Consider the following 21,108-nt stretch of genomic DNA (forward strand, 5'->3'; position numbering starts at 1 on the left):
CAGCAAAAATTATGACGGAAAATCTCAGCAATGGCGGCCCAGCACAACGCCACGCATCGTCAAAATGACGTTTACAAAACAGCCCTTCCTGTGACGCTCCTCATGAGATATTCCTTCAGCCAATCAGCAAGCAGGCATTGGCACATATCTTGGATCGCCACCACATATTCGCGCAATTGCAGATGCATTGCACTGGCTTCTGCACGCTACCGCTCACATTCTTTTTGAAGCGCTAACATCACAATATATCTGCCAAGGACCAAAAAAAATGTATTAAGTCTATAAAATATGCAGCTCCATATCACGTTTCGTCATCTTGATGAAAACGCAAAATGACATTTCGCAAAACTTCGGTTTCCCGGCACAAATTTCAAGGCACGTCAGCTCTCCACAGCCAATCATTGTGTAAACATGGCGGATAATGGCGGCCGTGCAGCCGCCATGCGTGTCGAGAATAGCACCCATGCAGCTGTGGCTGCGGCTGCGGCTAGCAGCTTGACAGGCGGCACGACTAACTGGGCCAACGCGTTGACTGGGCACGACCCACCATGTGCGAAGCCTTGTCAGACAACTCTGCCAGGCTCTTTCTGTAAAATGCACCTGAGCATCATTGTTGGGTTCTTCTGCCAGCGTCTGCTTCGTCGCCGTTTCATGGTAAGGCCACAGCAAGTTCATCTGGGCATTGTTAACGACTTATTCTCTTCGCATTTCGTTATGTCACTGTTAGCCGCATGAACGAGTGACGGCGGCCTTGCAGCCATGAACACCTGCTGCCCATTTGCTACGGTTACTTTCATTTCGTGTTCTTTTTTTATGCGCAGCAATGAGCGATGATGCTAGCGAAAACAGCGATGCGGCAGCGTCCGAGCTGCGATACGCATTCGATACAATGACGAAGTTATAAAATAAAATAAAATGATTCATTAAGAAATGTGGCCTATGAACACATGCCGGTCGAGGCAGAGAGCTTTATGATACGCACGGTGACTGCTGAAAAAGTATGGTGCTCTACTTCTGCAAAAGAAATGTAGTTATTTGTAAGCGGTACACGTGCAATATTTGCAGTATGGCAATAATGCGCTCTCTCCCAACCTCTGTAGCAGGCTATGTGCACCCGAGCGTTGTTAGCTGTTCTGCATTGTGCTGAAAATTCGTGCTCTCATGTTTTAATTGTGTATGGAGTCGTTACCATCGAAAGTTCCTTGTTTCTTAGCCTTTATAGCAGTGCTTCCTTAACAAATAAAAATATAAAATAAAATACGCATTGCATGAACGAACGCAGCACCTCCATTATAAAGCTTTGCAGGCTCCAATATTGCTTATATACCAAGGAACGTAGCATCTACATTCAATAGCTTTGAAGCTTCCAGTGTTGCTTACCTTCTGTCTGTCATTCTACGTATTGCAGGAATCTCCACCATTTCCTCAAAATACACTACACAGCCAAAGGACATCACGCATACTCAAGGACAAAATTCCAAGTATCAGAAGACTATTGCAAGGCTTCGAAGGCAGCAGGTGAAGACACAAAGTGCTTAATTGCAGCTCTTTAATGAAGATTGAGATGAAGATGTTGGTGCGTGCTCAATTTTTTTTGCAGCCATTTTATTTCGGCACGCTACCATTCGCATAATTTTGCTGCCCTAATTCACCTTCCTTCGCAGAAGTACAAGAAAAATGTCATATTTTTTTTTCCTTCTAAAACAATCCCATTTTAAGCAAATGAATTGCTGTTGTGCATTTGCAGTCTTCTTTCTCATTATCTGGATAGTTACAACCCGTCTTCTATGTATTTTGCTTGTGCAAAGTTATTGTCATCACGCCATTCCTTTTCAACTATTCTCCATTATACCGGTGTCACACGACCACTTGCGATCGCGACTGATCACCGAAATCGCAATACGATTTCGGTTTCGAATCTGTTTTTTGGATGCGTAGTAGTTTCGTACAGTTTAGGTTTGACATGTGATCGCGCGTCGACATCGGACGCTATGGCACACTCGTGCCTTATGTGCCACTGAAGCCCCGAAGTGCTCTGGCATATACCTTCACATGTAAGTAAACGAATGTATCTCCTTGTTGAGAATATCACACGAGTAGGCAGCTCTTGTGGTGCATCACAATCGTTTGAGAAGCGTCACAGTAGAGCATTTTTCTACATGCGGAGTGGTGTTTTTATTTGTAGGTAGCGCACAGGAATTGTACTGGCGAAGCCACAAGCAACTCAAAGAATCTGTTTAATTGTTGCACTTTGAACAATCATGCTTCTACAAAGGCCACAGCAGAAAAACAGCCTGATGCCGAGTATTTCTGTGCCACGAAGTAATCAAGAGGCGAGTGCCTAATGCGGACGAAATCGAGTGCATCGAGGCTTAGAACGACACAAAGCTGAGCTAGTTGGTAAATATTCATTATGCAAAACAGAGGTGAGGCGTGCAGACAGGACACAAGAGTACAGAAGTGGGCGGCGCTCATGTTGTTTGCTTGTAAATCCTCTACTCTTGTGTCCTGTCTGCACGCCTCACCTATGTTTTGCATAACGAGTGCATCAACACACACATTAATAGCGTAGGCGTTTTATTAACTGTGCAATATTTTCAACACTTCCTTGCATGCCATTTCATGTGGAATATCTTTTCTGGTCACAAATTTGTGCAGCGAATCTATTTGCATGATCGACTCTGGGCCTGTGAGACCGGTCACTTGCACTTGATGCCGAGTCTTTTACATGTATCCATAAACTGCAGATATTCACATCAGATCACTGCAAGCATTTTCAAAATTCAAATATTTTAGACAACAGGCACCATATGCAATACTGACATAGTCTCAAGTACCACCAAGCAGCTGGGACACATTTTTGTTGACCATACTCGCAGGTAAAATAAGTAGATCATGTGGACAACTCCAGCTCATTTTCCTTAAATCAGTGTGCACAAGGGGTATGCAAAAATAATTTTTTTCTCGCACACAGATTATTTTGCTGTATAAGCATGAGAACCCAACACGTTAGTGTAACGTATCTTGTACATCACACTAATATGTGCTTTAATTTACCAAGTGAGATGAGTTACTTTTATGGCTCATTCAGTCACATCACACTGCAAGCTGCATTCATCAATCTTCAATTGGAGTTTGCAAATGTTTGATAAAACATGTTTCCCTTTTATGCAGATATGCAATGGCAAGCCCTTTCATGTGTTCCAAAGGTAAAATTTAAGCTCTAAATTAAAGAAGACATTTCTAGTCAGAAACAAGCAAAAATGGTGAATGCAGAGTATCAGAAGCCCAAAGTATAGAAGTTATGAGATGTCTCGAATGATTTTAAGGAAAGAGTCGTATTCGAAAATGCAAGACTCTTTAGTGCAGGTAGAATACAATGCAAAATTATGCGAGTGAGGGGATGTCAAACAGTGGGTCAGGAAATGCATTGTTTTTCTGCAAAACAAAACCTGATTGCCATTACATAAGTCACTTTAGCATCATGAGACTGCTGCTTGATAAATTCAGAAATAAACTAAAAAACAAGACACAAAAATAAAAAACAATTTAATGATGCTCTCTCCACATTGGGATAAATAAAAACAAACACATCACATTTAATGTGGACATATCAGACGCCTTGTGAAACACTAAAGGAAAAATCCAGTTTCGAGCTATGGCACTTGCAGCATAGATGTGGGGGGCCTTGTACTAATAGAGATAACCACTGCATTTAGAAATTGAAAGCATTCATGCAGACAAGGATGATTCTTTATATTTTTGGCTACCACTTCAAATGCCTCAACCAAGTGTTACAATGCTGCACGCAGCCATACTAAGGATCTCGCAGCAACACCTGCAGGTAAAAAGCAGAAGCAGTCGAAGTGCTGGTGTGTACTGGACACTATGTTTGAAAACTTTTAGGCAAGAAGAGTGCAAGAAGCAGACATAACAACTGCATTTATTTCCATAATTCCCCATTTGAATGGCCTTTTCTTTTTGCTTAGACAATGCCTACGCCTAGCCACAGCAGCTCCCTCATACAGACTCCGCAAGCCAAGAGGCCGTGGAGGCAAATGCAGGTAAGAGGCAAGAAGCAATAGCACTGGTATCAACATTCATCTAATTTCTTTCTTTTTCTTTCGTTTAGGCAGCCAGCACACCTCGAACAGACACCTTGACTGCAGGTGTGTCAGTAGATTCCTGTTGTACATATGCTCATAATAAACTTCAGTAAACTTGAACTTGATAATAAACTTGAAAGCAAATGGGACATTGATGCATTGTTTTTTTGAACATTTAATGTACACATACAATATATGTTATACTTTGCAGTGCTACAGAGCGTATTTTGAAGTTTCCCCCTATATTTTGCACCTTTAATTATGTATGTGTTGTATGGCCCTCAATGTTGTAGCAGCTGCTTTGTCTGTGTATCGCACATTGGCTTAAGCTCGTGATATCCACATACTTCTCTCACATATACAAAATAAAGTTCTATGTAGTCCTCAGTGTAACAACAAAAAATTAAAGTTAACAATCCGATCGTGGAATTGTGTTTATTACAGTGATTCCAAATGACAGTTACTGACAAGTTGATAACTTGAACTGGTCAATCCGTCCATACCCTTTTCTATTTTTCAAAAATAAAGGAGGCCATGATCCGTCATGGCAAGGAATTGTATGTATTGTAAAGGGGGGTTTATTTGGCTCGTAGAGCAGCAGCGACAAACTCAGCACCAGCAGGTAGGGCGCAGCCAGCGAACGAACTGGGTACGTGCCACGTGATGGCAACGCGGCTTTTCAGATTGCCCATCTTCTTCATCACAATCACCCTTGGAATTGAAGAGTAGCCATCCTGGCGACCTAGGAAGAGGTGGGCGTATCGTAATACTGCTTCAGGCGGTCAATATGCACAGTCTCTCGCCCCCGACGACACAGATCGGAAGATGGCGATAGGGGTTCGACCACGTAGTTCACTGGTGATGTTTGTGCAACCACGCGGTAGGGTCCATGGTACTTTGGGAGGAGCTTGGACGAAAGGCCAGGAGCAGCAACAGGCGGCACCCAAAGCCACACTGGTGAGTCGACGGGGAAGGGGTGAGGGGGAGGATTGAGGTCATGGCATTCTTTTTGGTGGCACTGTTGAGCAGACGTCAAAGAACGGGCCAGTTGGCGGCATTTCTCGGCGTGCTGAGCAACCGTAGAAACAGGTGAGCATTCAGCAGGGTCTGGCCGGTACTGGAGAACCGTATCAATGGTGCTGGAGGGATGGCGGCTGTAAAGCAGAAAGAATGGTGAGAATCTGGTAGTGGCTTGAGAGGCAGTGTTATATGCGTAAGTGACGAATGGGAGTACAAGATCCCAGTTGGAGTGGTCAGACGCAACATACATTGATAGCATGTCACCAAGAGTTCTGTTGAATCGTTCTGTTAAGCCATTGGTCTGTGGATGATAAGCAGTAGTAGTGCAGTGAATAATTTGGCATTCAGATAGGAGTGACTGCAGGACATCTGAGAGGTATACACGGCCCCGATCGCTCAACAGTTCACGAGGTGCGCCATGGCGGAGAACGAAGTTGTTTAGAATGAACGAGGCAATGTCTTTTGCTGATGCGGCAGGCAAGGCGGCGGTTTCAGCATACAGTGTCAAATGATCTACGGCGACAACAATCCATCGGTTGCCAGCGCCAGTAGATGGAAGAGGCCCATATATATCAATGCCGACACGGTCAAATGGCTGAGCTGTGCAGGGAAGTGGTTGGAGAGGTGCGGTGGAGAGATGCGGGACACATTTGCATCGCTGGCAGGCAATGCAGGAGCGTACGTATTTGTGGACGAAGGTGTACATCCCTCGCCAATAATATCGTAGGCGAAGCCGTGTGTAAGTTTTTGACACTCCGCCGTGACTACACTGCGGGTCAGAATGAAAATCGGAGCAGAACTCTTATCGTAGGTGGCGAGGCACTACTAAGAGCCATTTGCGGCCGTCATTGTGGTAGTTGCGGCGGTATAAAAGTCCGTCCCGGATTGTGAAATGCTGCGCCTGTCGGTGTAGCACTCGAGGTGCCGAAGTTGCTGGAGGATTTGACAAAAAGTCTAACATCATGACTATCCATGGGTTTTTTCGTTGCTCTGATGCCATGTCCAGGATGTCAAGTAGTGAGATGTCATGTCTGTCGGTAGAAGCGCTGCTGTCTGAAGTAACTGGAGAGCGCGAGAGGGCATCGGCGTCGGCGTGTTTGCGTCCAGAGCGATAGACGACACGGATATCATATTCCTGGATTCGGAGGGCCCACCGAGCGAGGCAGCCCGACGGGTCTTTTAGGTTGGACAACCAGCAAAGAGCGTGATGATCCGTCACCACGTCAAAGCGTCGACCGTAGAGATATGGACGAAATTTTTGAAGAGCCCATACGATAGTCAGGCACTCTTTTTCTGTTACTGAGTAATTGGCCGCAGGTTTCGTGAGGGCACGACTGGCATAGGCGACTACGTATTCGGCATTAGTGTTCTTGCGTTGTGCGAGCATGGCACCAAGGCCGACACCACTGGCGTCAGTGTGAAGTTCTGTAGGTGCGCTGGGATCAAAATGGCGCAAGATTGGCGGAGGCGTGAGTAGGTGACGAAGAGTCGTAAAGGCATCATCAGAGGCTTCCGACCAAGCAGAAAGTTCATTGTCGCCTTGGAGAAGTTGGTTTAGTGGTGCGTTCACAGTAGCGAAATTGCGAACGAAACGTCGAAAATAAGAGCATAGGCCAATGAAGCTGCGTAGTGCTTTCAAGTTAGTGGGCTTTGGAAATTCGGATATGGCGCGAAGTTTAGCAGGATCCGGAAGAATGCCTTCTTTGGAGGCAACGTGGCCTAATATAGTCAGTTTTCGAGCTGCAAATCGGCACTTTTTTAAGTCAAGCTGGAGACCAGCATTCCGGAGACAGGTCAAAACTTGATGTACACGCCGAACATGAGTCGTAAAATCAGGAGAAAAGACTACAACGTCGTCGAGGTAGCAGAGGCAAGTATGCCACTTCAGGCCACGTAGGATGCCGTCCATCATGCGTTCGAAGGTGGCGGGCGCGTTGCACAGACCGAACGGCATTACAGTGAATTCATACAAGCCGTCTGGTGTTACAAACGCGGTTTTCGAACAGTCAGCGTCAGCCATAGGCACCTGCCAGTAGCCAGAGCGGAGATCTAAGGAGGAAAAAAACTCCGCTCCTTGCAAACAGTGAAGTGCGTCATCAATATGTGGCAACGGTTATACATGCTTTCGGGTAATCTTGTTAAGCCTTCGATAATCGACGCAAAATCGTATGGTGCCGTCTTTCTTTTTAAATAGGACGACTGGTGATGCCCAAGGACTACTAGAAGGCTGGATGACACCGCGATTGAGCATATCGTTCACCTGGTCATTGATAACGCGTCTTTCAGTCGCTGATACTCGGTAGGGACGCTGTCGAATTGGTGCATGGCTCCCAGTGTCGATAGTGTGCGAAACAGTCGTGCGGCCGAGTGATGTTGCTTGGCAGTCAAAAGACAAAGAGAGGCCTTGGAGCAAGCGAAGAAGTTCGTCGCGCTGCGTCGTCGTAAGGTCACTGGCAATAGCTGGCGTAAAAGAACGCGGCAGTGACTGAGGAGGCGATGCCTCGAGAGCAGCAAGTGGAGTCGTCCATCGTGTCAAATATTGAAGATGAGGTCAGTGGCTCTGCTTTGCCAAGGCTTTCACGGCGGCGTAAAGTAATTGGTTCAGCCGATGGGTTGGAGACGCACATGAGAGAGGCGTCAGCTTTGAACTTGAGGACGGCGAAAGGCAGTGGTAGTGAACGGCAGCGAACTAAAAGTTCGGACAGAGCGAAGAGTACTGTGCCGTCCGTCATCTACAGATTTGCAAGAGATATTGACAAGAGTGGAAGACCAGGCAGGTGTAACGGTGTCGTCTGAAACAGCGACTTTGCGACAATGGTCCTTATGGTTAGTGATAATATCGGTCGATAACTGAAACAGTTCGATTTCAGCGCGGGCGCAGTCAATGATCGCATGATGTGTGGAGAGAAAGTCCCAACCTAATATGACGCCGTGTGAACATGATGGCAACACGATGAATTCTATAATGTAGAGGACCTCCTGAATTACGACGCGAGCAGTGCAGGCGCCGGATGGCTCGACGTGCTGCGCGTTGGCAGTTCAAAGAGACAGTCCAGAAAGCGGCGTCGTCACTTTTCCGATCTTGCGGCAAATACGGGCACCTATCGCTGAAAGTGCAGCGCCGGTGTCGACAAGTGCTAGCGTCAATGTTCCTTCGATTTCGACTTCAATAACATTCTTCGGGGAAGTGTGAGGCACCGCAGTTCTCGCCTCCTGAACTGTGATATTTAGTTTTCCTGGCGCAAAGGGCTCCGCCGCCGGTGCATGGGAGAAATCGAGCGGCGGCGAGGAGAAGGTGAACGGCGAGCGGCGGAGAATGCGGTGTCGACGGCAGAAGGAGATTCAAAGGCGTCCGAATAGCTGCGGCATTGCTGGAAACGTGGCGCATACGGACGCACATTGTTCGGGACGTTCGGCGTAAGCAGGCGACAGTGACGTGCCACGTGTCCAGCACGGCCACAATAAAAACAAATCGGACGGTTGTCTTCCGTGCGCCAATGGTCTTGAGGTCATGCATAGTTCACCAGTGGACGGACTGGAGGGGGTACGGGTGGGCGCAAAGGTGGGCGAAGGGGGCCGTAGGTCTGTGGCGTAGGCCTCATAGCGACTTCGGCGTACGTCAGGGGAGCGGCCGTCGGAGCCTGCTGAAGAGAAGGCGAAATGTGGTCGGCTACCTGCTCCTTGATGACAGATTGGAGAGCGGGCGCCAACGGAGTACTCGGCTGGCCGTGTGCAAGTGGAATCAAGGAAAGCTGACGAGCCACCTCTTCACGGACGAACTCCTTGATCTGTAGCAGCAGCGAAGTGTTATCCGGGGCAACATTGAAGTGGCCTGAGGTGTAGATTGGCGGGTGGCTACACGTTGTTTGCGCTGTTCGTCAAAGCTTTGACACAGACTGACGAGTTCAGAGACTGTCGAGGGATTTTTCGCCAACAGCATCCGGAAGGCATCGTCTTCAATGCCTTTTAAGGTATGGCGAATCTTCTCGGCATCAGGCATTGCGACGTCAACGCGATTGCAGAGGTCGACAACATCTTCTATATAGCTCGTAAATGTCTCCCCGCACTGTTGCGCACGGCCACGCAAACGTTGCTCAGCACGAAGCTTCCGAACCGCGGGGCGCCCAAATACCTCTGTCACGTTAGTCTTGAAGGCCGTCCACGTCGTCAGATCACGTTCGTGGTTGCGGTGCCACACGCTGGCGACACCACTCAAATAAAACGACACGTAATTAAGTTTTTTGGTGTCGTCCCAGTGGTTGTGGATGCTCACCCGGTCGTAGTCAGCGAGCCAGTCTTCGACGTCATGGTCTTCTGTACCACTGAAGATGGGTGGGTCGCGTTGCCGCAACGGGCTGGGGCAGACAACGGTAGTCACCGGGGCAGCGGGTTGTGGTTGTGGTGGTCCTTCTTCCGGCATTATGAAGACGGGCTGCAGTGTCCAATTACGAAGTTCCAGAATTCTGGTTGTACCCAGCAGCTCCGCCAATTGTAAAGGGGGGTTTATTCGGCTCGTAGAGCAGCAGCGACAAACTCAGCACCAGTAGGTAGGGCACAGCCAGCGAACGAACTGGGTACGTGCCATGCGATGGCAACGCGGCTTTTCAGCCTGCCCATCTTCTTCGTCACAGTATACAGAAAAAAAAGGGGGGGTTTGTGTGTGTGTTTGTAGTGGGGGGTATAGGATTAGGGTGGTACGGAAAAATGTACCAACACCGTCCTCTTGACCCATTCCGTTACGGTACCGTAACAAAGCGTATTATGCATAAAGTTCATACAACCAACTCTGATATTACTACACACGCCACACCATTTGTCATGACGCATTCGCGACTGCACCGGATGCCCTCCATATTATTCTCGTTAATCATGCTCACTGCACCGAGGCAAAAGAAAGATCATGGGCGCAGGTGCCTTTAAAGTATCTCGACCTCGCGAGGCATTGCTGCACATGCCAGGGGAGCTGTCCGTGTGAACATTCCCTGGCACACACCTGCCTCGGCGGCCCCAACCTACGTACTGTTCTGCAGCTTGATCTGCGCCTTGGGTGCCCTGGAGTTCCTGCGCCGCCTGCTTTATTATAATCTCAGGTGCTCTCCTGAGACTTCCGTTTGTCGGTTACATGTGCCCTGCAGCTGGATCAGTACTTATAATAATAATAAAAAACGATCTATCGTCGCGGCGATAGACCGCGAAAGCGGCTTTTGCAACACACCGCACCCGTGCGAAGAGAATTACGGAATGCCAACGAGATATCTCACCACAGCTTCGAGCTCGTAACCTCGTCGACTGACACTCCTGCAACAGGCGCGACCGCTGAAAACCGCATACCGCCGAAAACTTCAACAGGATCATCCCTCAGCTGCCTAATTGCCACCTGTACGGCCAACATGGACCACACCCACACCGTCCCGCAACATAGAATAAAGAACCAACTTATAAAGCCCAAACACATGGCTGCATGCACACATCACGACACTACAAGCGAGACGCCATACTGCTACGCTGCTACTGTTGCTGGATTAAAACTGACTACTGTCACCAAGTCTAGCAAGCGTCTCAGGCTCGAGCTGGCAACCTCGGCGCGTAGCAACATGGCAGCGCTCTTGCTGTTCCCGATTTCAATGCGTGGGCCCTATGGGTAGCTTGTCCTCTAGAGTCAGTATAGTAATTCTATGCGTTCACCAGCCAAGCTTAGCCGTGTTAGGCCTACGAGCCATACAATTTGCAATCAGTGGCGTCTAATGAATCAATCTTCTTAACACACGCTAGTTAAGAGAAAGCGATAATCGCAGACACTTCTCCTAGCTTCCGAAACTTCACGCGTTACCACGCGTTACCAAATTTTTTTTGTTTCCCACATTTTTTAATATTTTAGCCTTTCTTAGTTATCGCGTTTGTGCATATGTGCCTGCTTCCATGCGTGTTTGCGCTTACTCTTATTTCTGTCCTTTTATTTTATATTAGCATTTGTTTTTGCTAGTTTTCTTTCAGCAAAGTCTTTGCACATTTTCATTAACCAATCTCATTCAAAGCACTAACTCCTGTGCACAGCAGGGCTGGCCTCTTCCATCTCATTAAAACCTTTCTCACTGGTCTACCTCGTCTTCTCAATCTGCCTACTCGCTGTGTTTTCTGTTCTTGCTTTTTGTGTTGTTGCTGCAATGTGATTAACCAACTTGCTCAAGACAAATTTTGATCGCCTATGAAAACAGAGAGGTTTAGAGATACATTTTCTTAAAAGCGTCATGTGGGTTGCACAGTAACTTTGCCTCTTACCTCTGTTCATGTTTATGCGTCAGTGCATGTGGCAGCTCGCCTGAAGTGCACTTGAAAGGCTGCATATTGCGAAACAACACCTTGTTATGCTGTTGCATTTTTCATGTATTCAGTCTTAGTAAACAGACAGTTGCACAGTAACTTTGTCTCTTACCTCTGTTCATGTTTATGCGTCAGTGCATGTGGCAGCTCGCCTGAAGTGCACATGAAAGGCTGCATATTGCGAAACAACACCTTGTTATGCTGTTGCATTTTTCATGCATTCAGTCTTAGTAAACAGACGGTTTCACTGCCCATCACATATGATGGTAAAAATGTTCAACACAAATAACATTGTGCGGTGGGGTGTCATTTCCTGTCTGATGCTTTCGTCGTTGCAAAGACATTTTTCAGTGAATGGAGCCCAGCAAAGCAGTGCACTGAGAACTTTTGCAACTTTCACCATTTATTACTTCACAAATGTCATTGTCTGAACTTGGCCGTCCATCGATATGCCGATGGCTTGTGAATTAAATAATTGCCTCAATAAAACACATTCAACTTCACTCAGCATTTTTTAGTACAAACAATGCTAGCAGAGCTATTCAGGGTGAATAATTGTGCTTACATTGGTGTTACTTGCCCGGTCAGATAAACAAATACAACAATGGCTGCTGCATGACTGTGATTTGATGTGCAGACTGCAAATGGTGCCTTTCAAGCGTGCCCTCGACTACTGCTATTAATAGTTACCCGAATGAGTATTTTGGGCCTCGCTATGCTAATGATGTTTGATAATTGTTCTCTTATTCACATTACTTGCCTGGGCCAGGTAAATAAAGTAAACAATGCCACCACATGAATATGTGTTCGCATGCAAGCTGCCAACAATGGCTGTCATTTTCGCGTTGATTGCTGCCATTTCACCAATAGTGGCAACGCTTTGACTGCGCTTGACGTGCAGACTGCTAATGGTGCCTTTGAAGCGTGCCCTCGACTACTGGTATTAAGTTATCCGAATGAGTGTTTTGGGCCTCACTAAGCTAATGATGTTTGATAATTGTCCTCTTATTCACATTACTTGCCTGGGCCAGGTAGCCAAAATGAATGCAACCACATGAATGTGCTTTTGCATGCGAACTGCTAAAAGTGGCGGTCAATTTCGCATTCACTACTGCTGTTTCACCTACTATGGCTACGACATGGCTTCACTTTGAAGTGCAGATGCTAAAGGTGCCTTTGAAGCGTGCCCCAACGACTGTTATTTCATCACAGGGCCCGTCATGCTCGTAGGTGGCTGTCCAATAGAGTATTTTGGGCCTTCTGACATTGGCACTGTTCATCTCAACGGGCTGGAAAAAATAATAGGGGCAACACAACTGCACGCAAAGCACAATGTGCTTTAGCGTGCAGGCTGCTAAGAGTGGCTGTCACTTTCATGTTGACTACTGCTTTTTCAGGTGAAGCTGGACAATGGGTGCCCGAATGAGCATTTTGGACCCCACATAGTTATTCAGGGTTAATAACTGTATTTGCATTCAGATTTCAGCACGTTTCCATGCCAATTCTTATATTGAGCACGATCTGTGCAGGACGTTGCTTTTTCAGAATTGGGCTTCCATTAAAAGAAATATGTCACCAAATGAACTGCTTATTTATTTGAGAGGTCACAGGAGAATGCTTGGCTGCTGCGAACCCACAGGCAAAATTTTGGTAGCCCTAATAAGGGCTTTTCTTTTGTTAATAAGAAGCTGTTATGCTTCATCGAGTGGCTCAATGCCGGACAGCTCGCAGTCGGAGTCGGTTTCTTCACTGTCATATTCACCCACTTGGATGATGATGGATGCGGCCACTTCCAGATGTATCAAGCCTGAACTTTGCCTCCAGGTCCATCACGTGGCGAATGTTCTTCCTCCAGTCTTCTCCTGTTATGTGTTTGATGTTTTCCCTCACAACGTCTTCGACCGTGGACAGCTTGAAGTCTCTGTTGTCTGCAGCGATTCCATTTTTCACCTTTGCCCACACGAGCTCGATAGGATTAAATTCGCAGTGGTACGGTGGCAGCCTGAGTACAATGCAACCAGCCCTTTCAGCTGCATTGTCTACAATGTAGCTCAGAAAGCGTGGCTTTACAGATGCTACCAACTCAAGCAGCTGCTTTTTAACCATCCTTTCACTGTAGGTGATGTTTTTGCTTTTGAGCTACTCCTGTATTCTTTCCTTCTTCCAAGCTGTCGTTGGCAATTTCTCTTCTCTCCGGGAATGGTAAGGTGCATTGTTGAAAACAATGACGGTACCAGCAGGCAACTTCTGCAGAACGCCATTAAACCATCCCTCAAAGCGATTGCTGTCCATTTCTTTGTGGTAGTTGCCTGTTTTTTGGCCACGGAATCTATCTACGCAGCGGTCGACGAAGCCATCCTCGCTGCTGATGTGTGTCACAATCATTCGCTGGCCTTTTCCTGAAGGTTGTTTCAGACCCATTGACAGGCTATTAGCTCAAGCGTATAGGCGTCCGCGCTTCTGCACCACGATGTCTGTCCACATGATCGACCCCAGTGTGTCCCACCGTCACCCATGTCTTGCCCAGGAAAAAGATCTTTCGGCCTTCTGCCTGTAGCATTCCACGTCAAGAAGGTAGCGATTCCACCAGTCAGCGATGTCATCCCGGTCAATGAACAGCAAATTGCGGCTCCTCTTCTCATGCTTGAATCAGATCTCGACAAGCAGGGGACGCACAGTTCACCGCTTCAGTGATGGGAGATTCATTGTTGCGTGTGCCGAGATATGTATGGCCGGCAGGAGGTCTGGACCCCACTTCACGCAGAGTCAGAGACGAGGAGAGCTTTCTCGGCGAAGAATTCTTTATACAATGTTTACATGTTGTCGTTATCAGGAGAGAGACCAACAGAGCAGCTGCAAGCTGCTTAAATAACACCCCTCAGTCCCCAGGTTCCCCAGACAGCCCCTAAGGACGAAACAAGGTCGAGAGAGAGAGTGGCCGGGCAGCCTTCGTGGTCCTATATAACGCCGCTCTCGGTGGCCGGCGCTTTCTCGAACCGTGCTGCAGCGTCGGGCCGATCTGGCGGTCAGTCAGAATGGTGCGCCGGGGAAGCTTTATGGCCGGCATAGGACAAAGGGAACCAAATGCAAGGCACGGGGTCAAAACACAGCCCTCTTTTGGAAACCAGCCCAAACACAGCGGGAGTCGTTCGTGGTGCGGGCGCCGCCGGAAAAGGGGGGGGGAGGGGGCGGGGCGTTGCATTGCTGCCGGCACGGGGAGGGGCCGAATAGCAGTCCGTGATCCGGTGGCCGCTTCAGTCGTGGACGCCGCGCAGCCACGAGGGAACCCGAGCTGTGCACGTAGTCGTGTGCACGTAGTCGTGTGCCCGAAGCAGGCACCATGCGGGGATGAATGCTGCCTCCACGGTTGACACACCATAGCACTGGCCTTCCGTCAGGCAAATCCCAGGGCACAAACGTAACACCATATACGCTTCGAGAACTCGTTAGTGATCTTCACGACCGTCGGTATCTCGTTGTGGCGAAAGAAATCGCGCACACGACCTCGGCGCGCACAACGTGTAATACTTCGTGCTGCGTCTTCTTTTCTCCGCATTTCGTGGGCGCTTTTGTCAACAGTTTGCCACCCAAAATATGCGAAGCTCTGACTTCCCTCCTCACCTTGAACACTGTGCTTTCGCTGACACCAAGCATCTTGAGTTTGTTTGTGATAAATGCATTGTTTTATATAAGTACTTGTTCAATATCAACTGATTCATTTGAAGCTCGGAACTGGAGTAGTAAATGTGCCGTGTACATATAAACAAGCACAAAAGCCATGCAGAGCTGCGCTTTCTACTTTCGTCACTTGCAATGAAGCTAAAGAGCAGACGATGGGCAGCGTTGTGGAAGGCACGGGGTTATTTTTCTGTCGCGATCCGGCATGTGCTGTAGGACATGAGAACTCTACTAAACCAGTCATCAAAATACAAGAGTCTTTATGTACACCGAGAATTGCGCGTTTCAGAAGCACAATTTTTTTAGAGGGATTATTTTAGTCACGGAGACAATCGGACGTCGCGCTTCGGTCATCTGGGCGGGGCCTCCCCTTTTTTCTAAAGTTGTATCCGACTATAGTAATGAAGAAGGTCCCCTAGGAGAACCTCAGAAGAGCATCGCCGTCGATAACAGAAAAAGGAGGAAAGCAAGAAAGAGAGCTCGCCATGCAATAGGCTACATAAACATGCAGGGCGGCAGAAGAAAGGAAAAGTGGGCCGAGATTGAGGAGCAGTTAAATAGAGAACAAATAGGGGTGTATGGGGTTACAGAAATGCACCTTAGAGACTCGGAAGAGCCGCCAGTTATTGAGACTTTTGTTCGGGAAGGGTGCAACAGAACTAAGTCGGAAAGAAAGGGAAGGGGAGTCTGAATACTCATCCATCAGGGAGCCAAATAGAAAAGAGTAAATTCAAAATTTCAAGAGCCTCTTTGGTAATCAGGTACAATGAGTGGGAAAAAAACTTGGCTGGGCATTACGTATTTGTGGACCGGAAATAATTGCACAGAGAAGAATATAGAGTTAGTGGAATGCTTAAGTGCTCATATTAAGGGTTTCGGGAATGGTGCTGAAATTGTCCTATTGACCAGTGCTGCAGCCAGAACAATGTTGCCCGGCCACATCGAACGACAACGCTTGGACCGTCACCTCTTTTCCCATGAATCCGGCATCGCCATCATCCCTGACATCATCGGATCAACTGCCTTTAGAGACCGGACTCTCATCATTCATGTTCAGTGGGCAGGAAAGAGCGGCTACGATGTGGGCGTTTCAAATCTATCTTTGCTTCTAGATGCAGATGGTATTGATGTGCGTCCCCGGCGAGCCCCAACCACAGCCTGATGCGTCATCAGAAATTTGGTGCCGCTTACCCCTGCGCAGCCCAGTGCTGCAGCCAGAACAATGTTGCCCGGCCACATCGAAGGACAACGCTTCGAACATCACCTCTTTTCCCATGGATCCGGCATCGCCATCGTCCCTGACATCATCGGATCAACTGCCTTTAAAGACCGGGCTCTCATCGTTCGTCTTCAGTGGACAGGAAAGAGCGGCTACGATGCGGGCGTTCCAAATCTATCTTTGCTTCTCGATGCAGGTCAGTCCTGGCTGGCCCTCCTTTGCACTGTAAACGCTCTAGCAATACTAGCTTGCTGCTCTTTCCATGCCCAAACACCATGTTTAGCATTGTTTGAGACTGTGCTTATGTCATGAAACTTTTGCTTTTGGGGGATGATGTCGAAATGAATCCCGGGCCTCCGAAGGAGGACCCTAGCAAAACTAACGAACTTCTTTCTTTGATGAAGACACTTAATGCTAAAATAGACAAAAATCATGCAGAGGTGCTCTCAGAACTTTATACAGTAAAGGAAACTCAGATGAATCTGGAAAAGCAAATGACAGATTTAAATGACACGTTGACAGCTGTTGAAGAAAAATTAGAAGCATCTGAAAACTGTGCCGAGGTAGAAGTTGCCCGAGCAGTGACTGAGGCTGTGGGTAGGGAAACGGCCTGCATTTACAATCGTTTCGATGAATTCGAAGATCGGTCAAGGCGCGATAACTTGATATTTTATGGCATCACTGATGACCGGACAGAAACGTGGGCTGCTTCTGAAAAAAAAGTGCGGGACATAATTTCTTCAGCGCTCAACATGGAACTGTCGAATGAGGCCATATCTCGTGCCCACAGACTGGGAAAGTTTTTGCCAAATAAATGCCGTCCGATAATAACTAAGTTCACTAGTTTCAAAACAAAAAGCGAAATATTTTCCTAAAAATCCCATATGAGAACGACAGGTATCACTGTAAGTGAAGATTTTTGCATTTCCACCCGCACAACCCGCAAAAAACTAATCGAGTTTGGAAAAGCTAGCGGTGAACAATTTTCAGTACGCTACAATAAATTGATATTCAAAAAGAAGGCTTATATGTACCACCCATCTACTAACAGTGTCTGTGAGATCGAGTCCGGAATCGAGGCTGATGAATCATCCTTGCATCCTCAAGCCGCTGTTCGATCTTCTGCGCATGACACACCTCCGCCATAGCTACACTGTAACACACACCGCCTTGCACCTGATATTAATCTGCTCTTTCTAACATTCGTAGTGTTGTAAATAACCGTGATGACATATCTTCCTTAATCGATACATGCACTGCCAACATTGTCACTTTGACAGAGACCTGGCTATCGTCAAAAATATCGAAAAAAGAAGTATTCGAATGCCAACAACAATAGTGTATCTATCAGTGTGACCGTGGTACTAGATTAGGTGGTGGCGTGCTTATCGCAGTGGCCGACAGGCTCAATTCGTTTCACATTCCTCTTTCTTCCGGTTTAGAAGCAGTTTGCGCAGGAATTAGAATAAACCACCGCAATGTTATTTTTTACCGAGCGCTTCCTCTACATTTTGCGCTGAACTTCATGACCTGCTTAATACCATCGTAACAAGGTTTCCACACTCACCCATTTTCCAAATGGGGGATTTCAATTACCCCAACATAAACTGGTCCTATCCTGTGCCAACTGTATCCAACTCATCCAGTGATAGCAAGGCTTTTCTCGATTTGTGTTTTGATTTCCATCTTACTCAGCTGATTACTCAACCAACTCGAACCAGTGCTAACATCCTTGACTTAGTTTTGACTACCGCTCTGGATCTTGTCAATTCTTTAAGTATTTTACCAGGGCTTAGCGATCATTGTTTTATTCATTTCCAGCTTAAGGAAAACATCCACCGTCCCAATAGCAAACAAAAATACATTCGAGACTACAGTAAAGCCGATTACACATCAATGAACACACAACTTGAAGCTTTTGTAGAAGAATATATGCCGGACTTTTACACTCGGAGCGTTGAACAGAACTGGTCGCTCTTTAAAAATGAAGTTAATGAATTAGTACAAAAATACATACCCCTCCGAGTTGTCCGGTGTATACCCCTCCGAGTTGTCCGGTGTATACCCCTCCGAGTTGTGCGGTGTGACCATCAAGCAGCGTGGTTTAATGCATCCCTAAAACGTATCTTGAACAGGAAGAAGCGGCTGTCTCGCCAAAGTAAAAAACGGAACACAATTGATAGCTGGCGTGCGTATCAGCAGGTTGCTTCACTGTTTAAAAATGCAGTCAAAGAAGCTAAACGCATTTTCTTTTACAATACATTTCCATCTCTGCTGACTGAAAATACTAAAAAATTTTGGAAAACTGTCAAGGGTTCCGAAGGTAACACAACATAGTTAACTGATGTAGATGGTGCTGTTGTTCCACAAGAGGAATGTTGTTCTGTACCCAATGAAGTGTCTTCTAAATCATTCTTGAATAATGTGTTGCCCTGTGCCTCTTTACCTGAAGTTGTTAAGATGAATTTTCCTCAGATGGAGCCCTTGTTAATTGATTACGATGGTGTCGTGAACTTGATTCGTAAGTTAAAGATTTCGTCATCGTCAGGAATAGACGATATTAACTCGAAATTTTTGAAAAATACTAAAGTGTACTCATCCATAATTTTATGCAACATTTTTTCGCAATCTATTCTGTCGTGCTCATTACAAAAGGACTTTAAAGTCGGCAAGGTGGTTCCATTATTTAAGTCTGGCGACGTGCATTCACCTTTAAATTACAGGTTAATTTTTCAAGTGTGCAATGCAAAATTCTAGAGCATATAATATACTCTAATCTCATCAACTTCCTAGAAACAAATTCATTTTTTTCATCTTGTTAGCATGGGTTCCGTAAATTGTTTTCCTGTGATACTCAACTTATCTATTTACACATGACATCTGTGCCGCGTTGGATAATGGATTTCACATTGACACCATCTTCTTAGACTTTTCCAAAGCATTTGATCTCGTCTCTCACCAATTACTTTGTCTAAAATTAAATACACTTAACATTGACCGTAACATTATCTCATGGATTGAACACTTTTTATCCAATAGAACACAATTTGTCTCAGCTAACAATTTTGACTCTTCACGTTGTCCTGTCAGTTCCGGGGTGCTGCAAGGTTCTGTTCTTGGACTCTTGCTTTTTCTCATTTATATTAATTATTTGCCTAACTGTGTAGCGTCCTCCATAAGGTTATTTGCAGACGATTGTGTCATTTACAGAGTAATATCATCAAATTCTGACACTCTAAAACTACAATCTGATCTAGACAAAGTAACTAATTGGTGCGACACTTGGAAAATGCGACTTAACAGCCAAAAGTGCAAACCAATGCGGATTTCCCGCAATACTGCTTCGTCTAACCTATCCAACTATCACTTGAAGAACTCTGTACTCGGAGAAGTCAGTTCCTATAAATACTTAGGCGTCCACATAACATCTAATCTTTCCTGGCAAACACACATAAACCACATCACTAATAATGCTAACCGTACGCTTGGTTACCTCCGTCGCAATTTCTCTATGGCACCCGCTAACTTAAAGCTACTTCTATACAAAACACTAATACGTCCTAAGCTTGAATATGCCTCTTCTGTATGAGACCCTGGCTTGGATTGCTTAACAAATGCAATAGAATCTATACAAAATCGTAGCGCGCGTTTCATTCTTACTAACTATTCTCGGACATCAAGCGTAAAATCTATGAAGGCTACTTTAAATCTCCCTCTCCTCTCATCCCGTAGGAAGTTAGCACGCTTATCACTGCTGCACGAAATTTATTATTACAATCCGGAATTAAAAAGTGAACATTTGTCCGAACCTGCATATATATCATCTCATACTGACCATCGGCATAAATTGAGCGTTCCACACTGTCGCACGAACCTATTTTTTTTTATTCATTTATTCCTAAAACTACCAATGAATGGAATCATCTGCTGGCCTCAATTGTTAACATAACCGATACATGTGCTTTTAGAACTACTATTGAAGAATATTTTTGTTAATCCACACTTCCTAATTTTTTTTCTTGTTATTATTATACCCTGTTATCTGCACATGCTCTGTATTTAGTTCAACTCCCTTCTGTAATGCCTTCGGGCCTTGAAGGTACAATAAATGAAATGAAATTAGGTGACATGAATGCCCACATACAGGATTTAGATGGCTATACCGACAACAACGGGAAGTCAATGCTAGACGTTTGTGAGCAACATAACCTCGTTATCGTGAACACAGGGCCTAAGTGTGAAGGGCAGATCACGTGGGAAGTGGGAAACCGGCAATCGACCATTGATTACTGTCTGATGACAGAAAGAATTCATGATAAGTTGAGAGAAATGGTCATTGATGAGGAAGGGCATAGCAGCATAGGGAGTGACCATAAATGCATCATTTTGAAAACGGGATATGTAGTTGGGAAAGAGAGCAAGGAGCGCAAAATGGCCAGTCCAGATTTGAAAGCTGAACAAATAGCAAATATAGTCACTAGAGTTGAGGAAGAACTTGGCAAATGGCCAAGAGTGGGAATATGGTGAGCTTCTAAGTGTAACAACGACAGAAATACGGAAAGGGAAACAACGTGTTTGTTGGAAAGGAAGAAAGAAACCGAAAAGCTGGTGGAACAGGGAGATAACAAGAAGCAATTGCCAAACGACAGAAAGCATCTCGAGAGCACAGGCAGGCAAAGAAGGCGCAGTTGCCGCAGGATGAAGTAACCAGTAAATGGGAAATATACCGGGAGAAAAAGTCTATGGTTCAAATACTGGTGGAAG

At 46.2% G+C, this 21,108-nt stretch overlaps 2 protein-coding genes across 7 annotated transcripts in view; one reads left to right on the plus strand and one right to left on the minus strand.

The window, feature by feature from the left end:
• LOC142560961 (myb-related protein B-like) overlaps window positions 1-21,108 on the minus strand; it is a 315,010-nt gene that overhangs the window by 271,951 nt on the left and 21,951 nt on the right. The gene's annotated exons all lie outside the window — the stretch shown is intronic.
• LOC142560962 (uncharacterized) lies at window positions 456-4,255 on the plus strand. 6 transcript variants are annotated; one of them, XR_012823497.1, is made up of 5 exons: window positions 456-654; window positions 1,409-1,518; window positions 3,175-3,209; window positions 3,990-4,064; window positions 4,133-4,255. XR_012823497.1 is itself a non-coding variant. In XM_075673400.1 (4 exons), the coding sequence occupies exons 2-4, from the start codon at window positions 1,553-1,555 to the stop codon at window positions 4,217-4,219; spliced, it is 186 nt and encodes a 61-aa protein (XP_075529515.1). In that variant the 5' UTR covers window positions 456-654; window positions 1,409-1,552; the 3' UTR covers window positions 4,220-4,255. The 6 variants fall into 6 exon arrangements, 4 of the variants coding, with proteins under 4 accessions (XP_075529515.1, XP_075529512.1, XP_075529511.1 ...); XR_012823498.1 differs by having other exon boundaries at window positions 4,137-4,249; XM_075673400.1 differs by lacking the exon at window positions 3,175-3,209 and having other exon boundaries at window positions 1,409-1,576.

This window comes from Dermacentor variabilis, chromosome 10 (genome assembly GCF_050947875.1).
Source record: "Dermacentor variabilis isolate Ectoservices chromosome 10, ASM5094787v1, whole genome shotgun sequence".
Classification (NCBI taxonomy): domain Eukaryota; kingdom Metazoa; phylum Arthropoda; class Arachnida; order Ixodida; family Ixodidae; genus Dermacentor; species Dermacentor variabilis.

Excerpts from the sequence above, each read along its gene's own strand:
- LOC142560962 (XM_075673396.1), top strand. The coding sequence starts at position 595 with ATGCACCTGAGCATCATTGTTGGGTTCTTCTGCCAGCGTCTGCTTCGT. Across the intron at positions 655-1,408 it reads TGCTTCGTCGCCGTTTCATG|GAATCTCCACCATTTCCTCA; the intron begins GTAAGGCCACAG and ends TACGTATTGCAG. Across the intron at positions 1,519-3,989 it reads CAAGGCTTCGAAGGCAGCAG|ACAATGCCTACGCCTAGCCA; the intron begins GTGAAGACACAA and ends CTTTTTGCTTAG.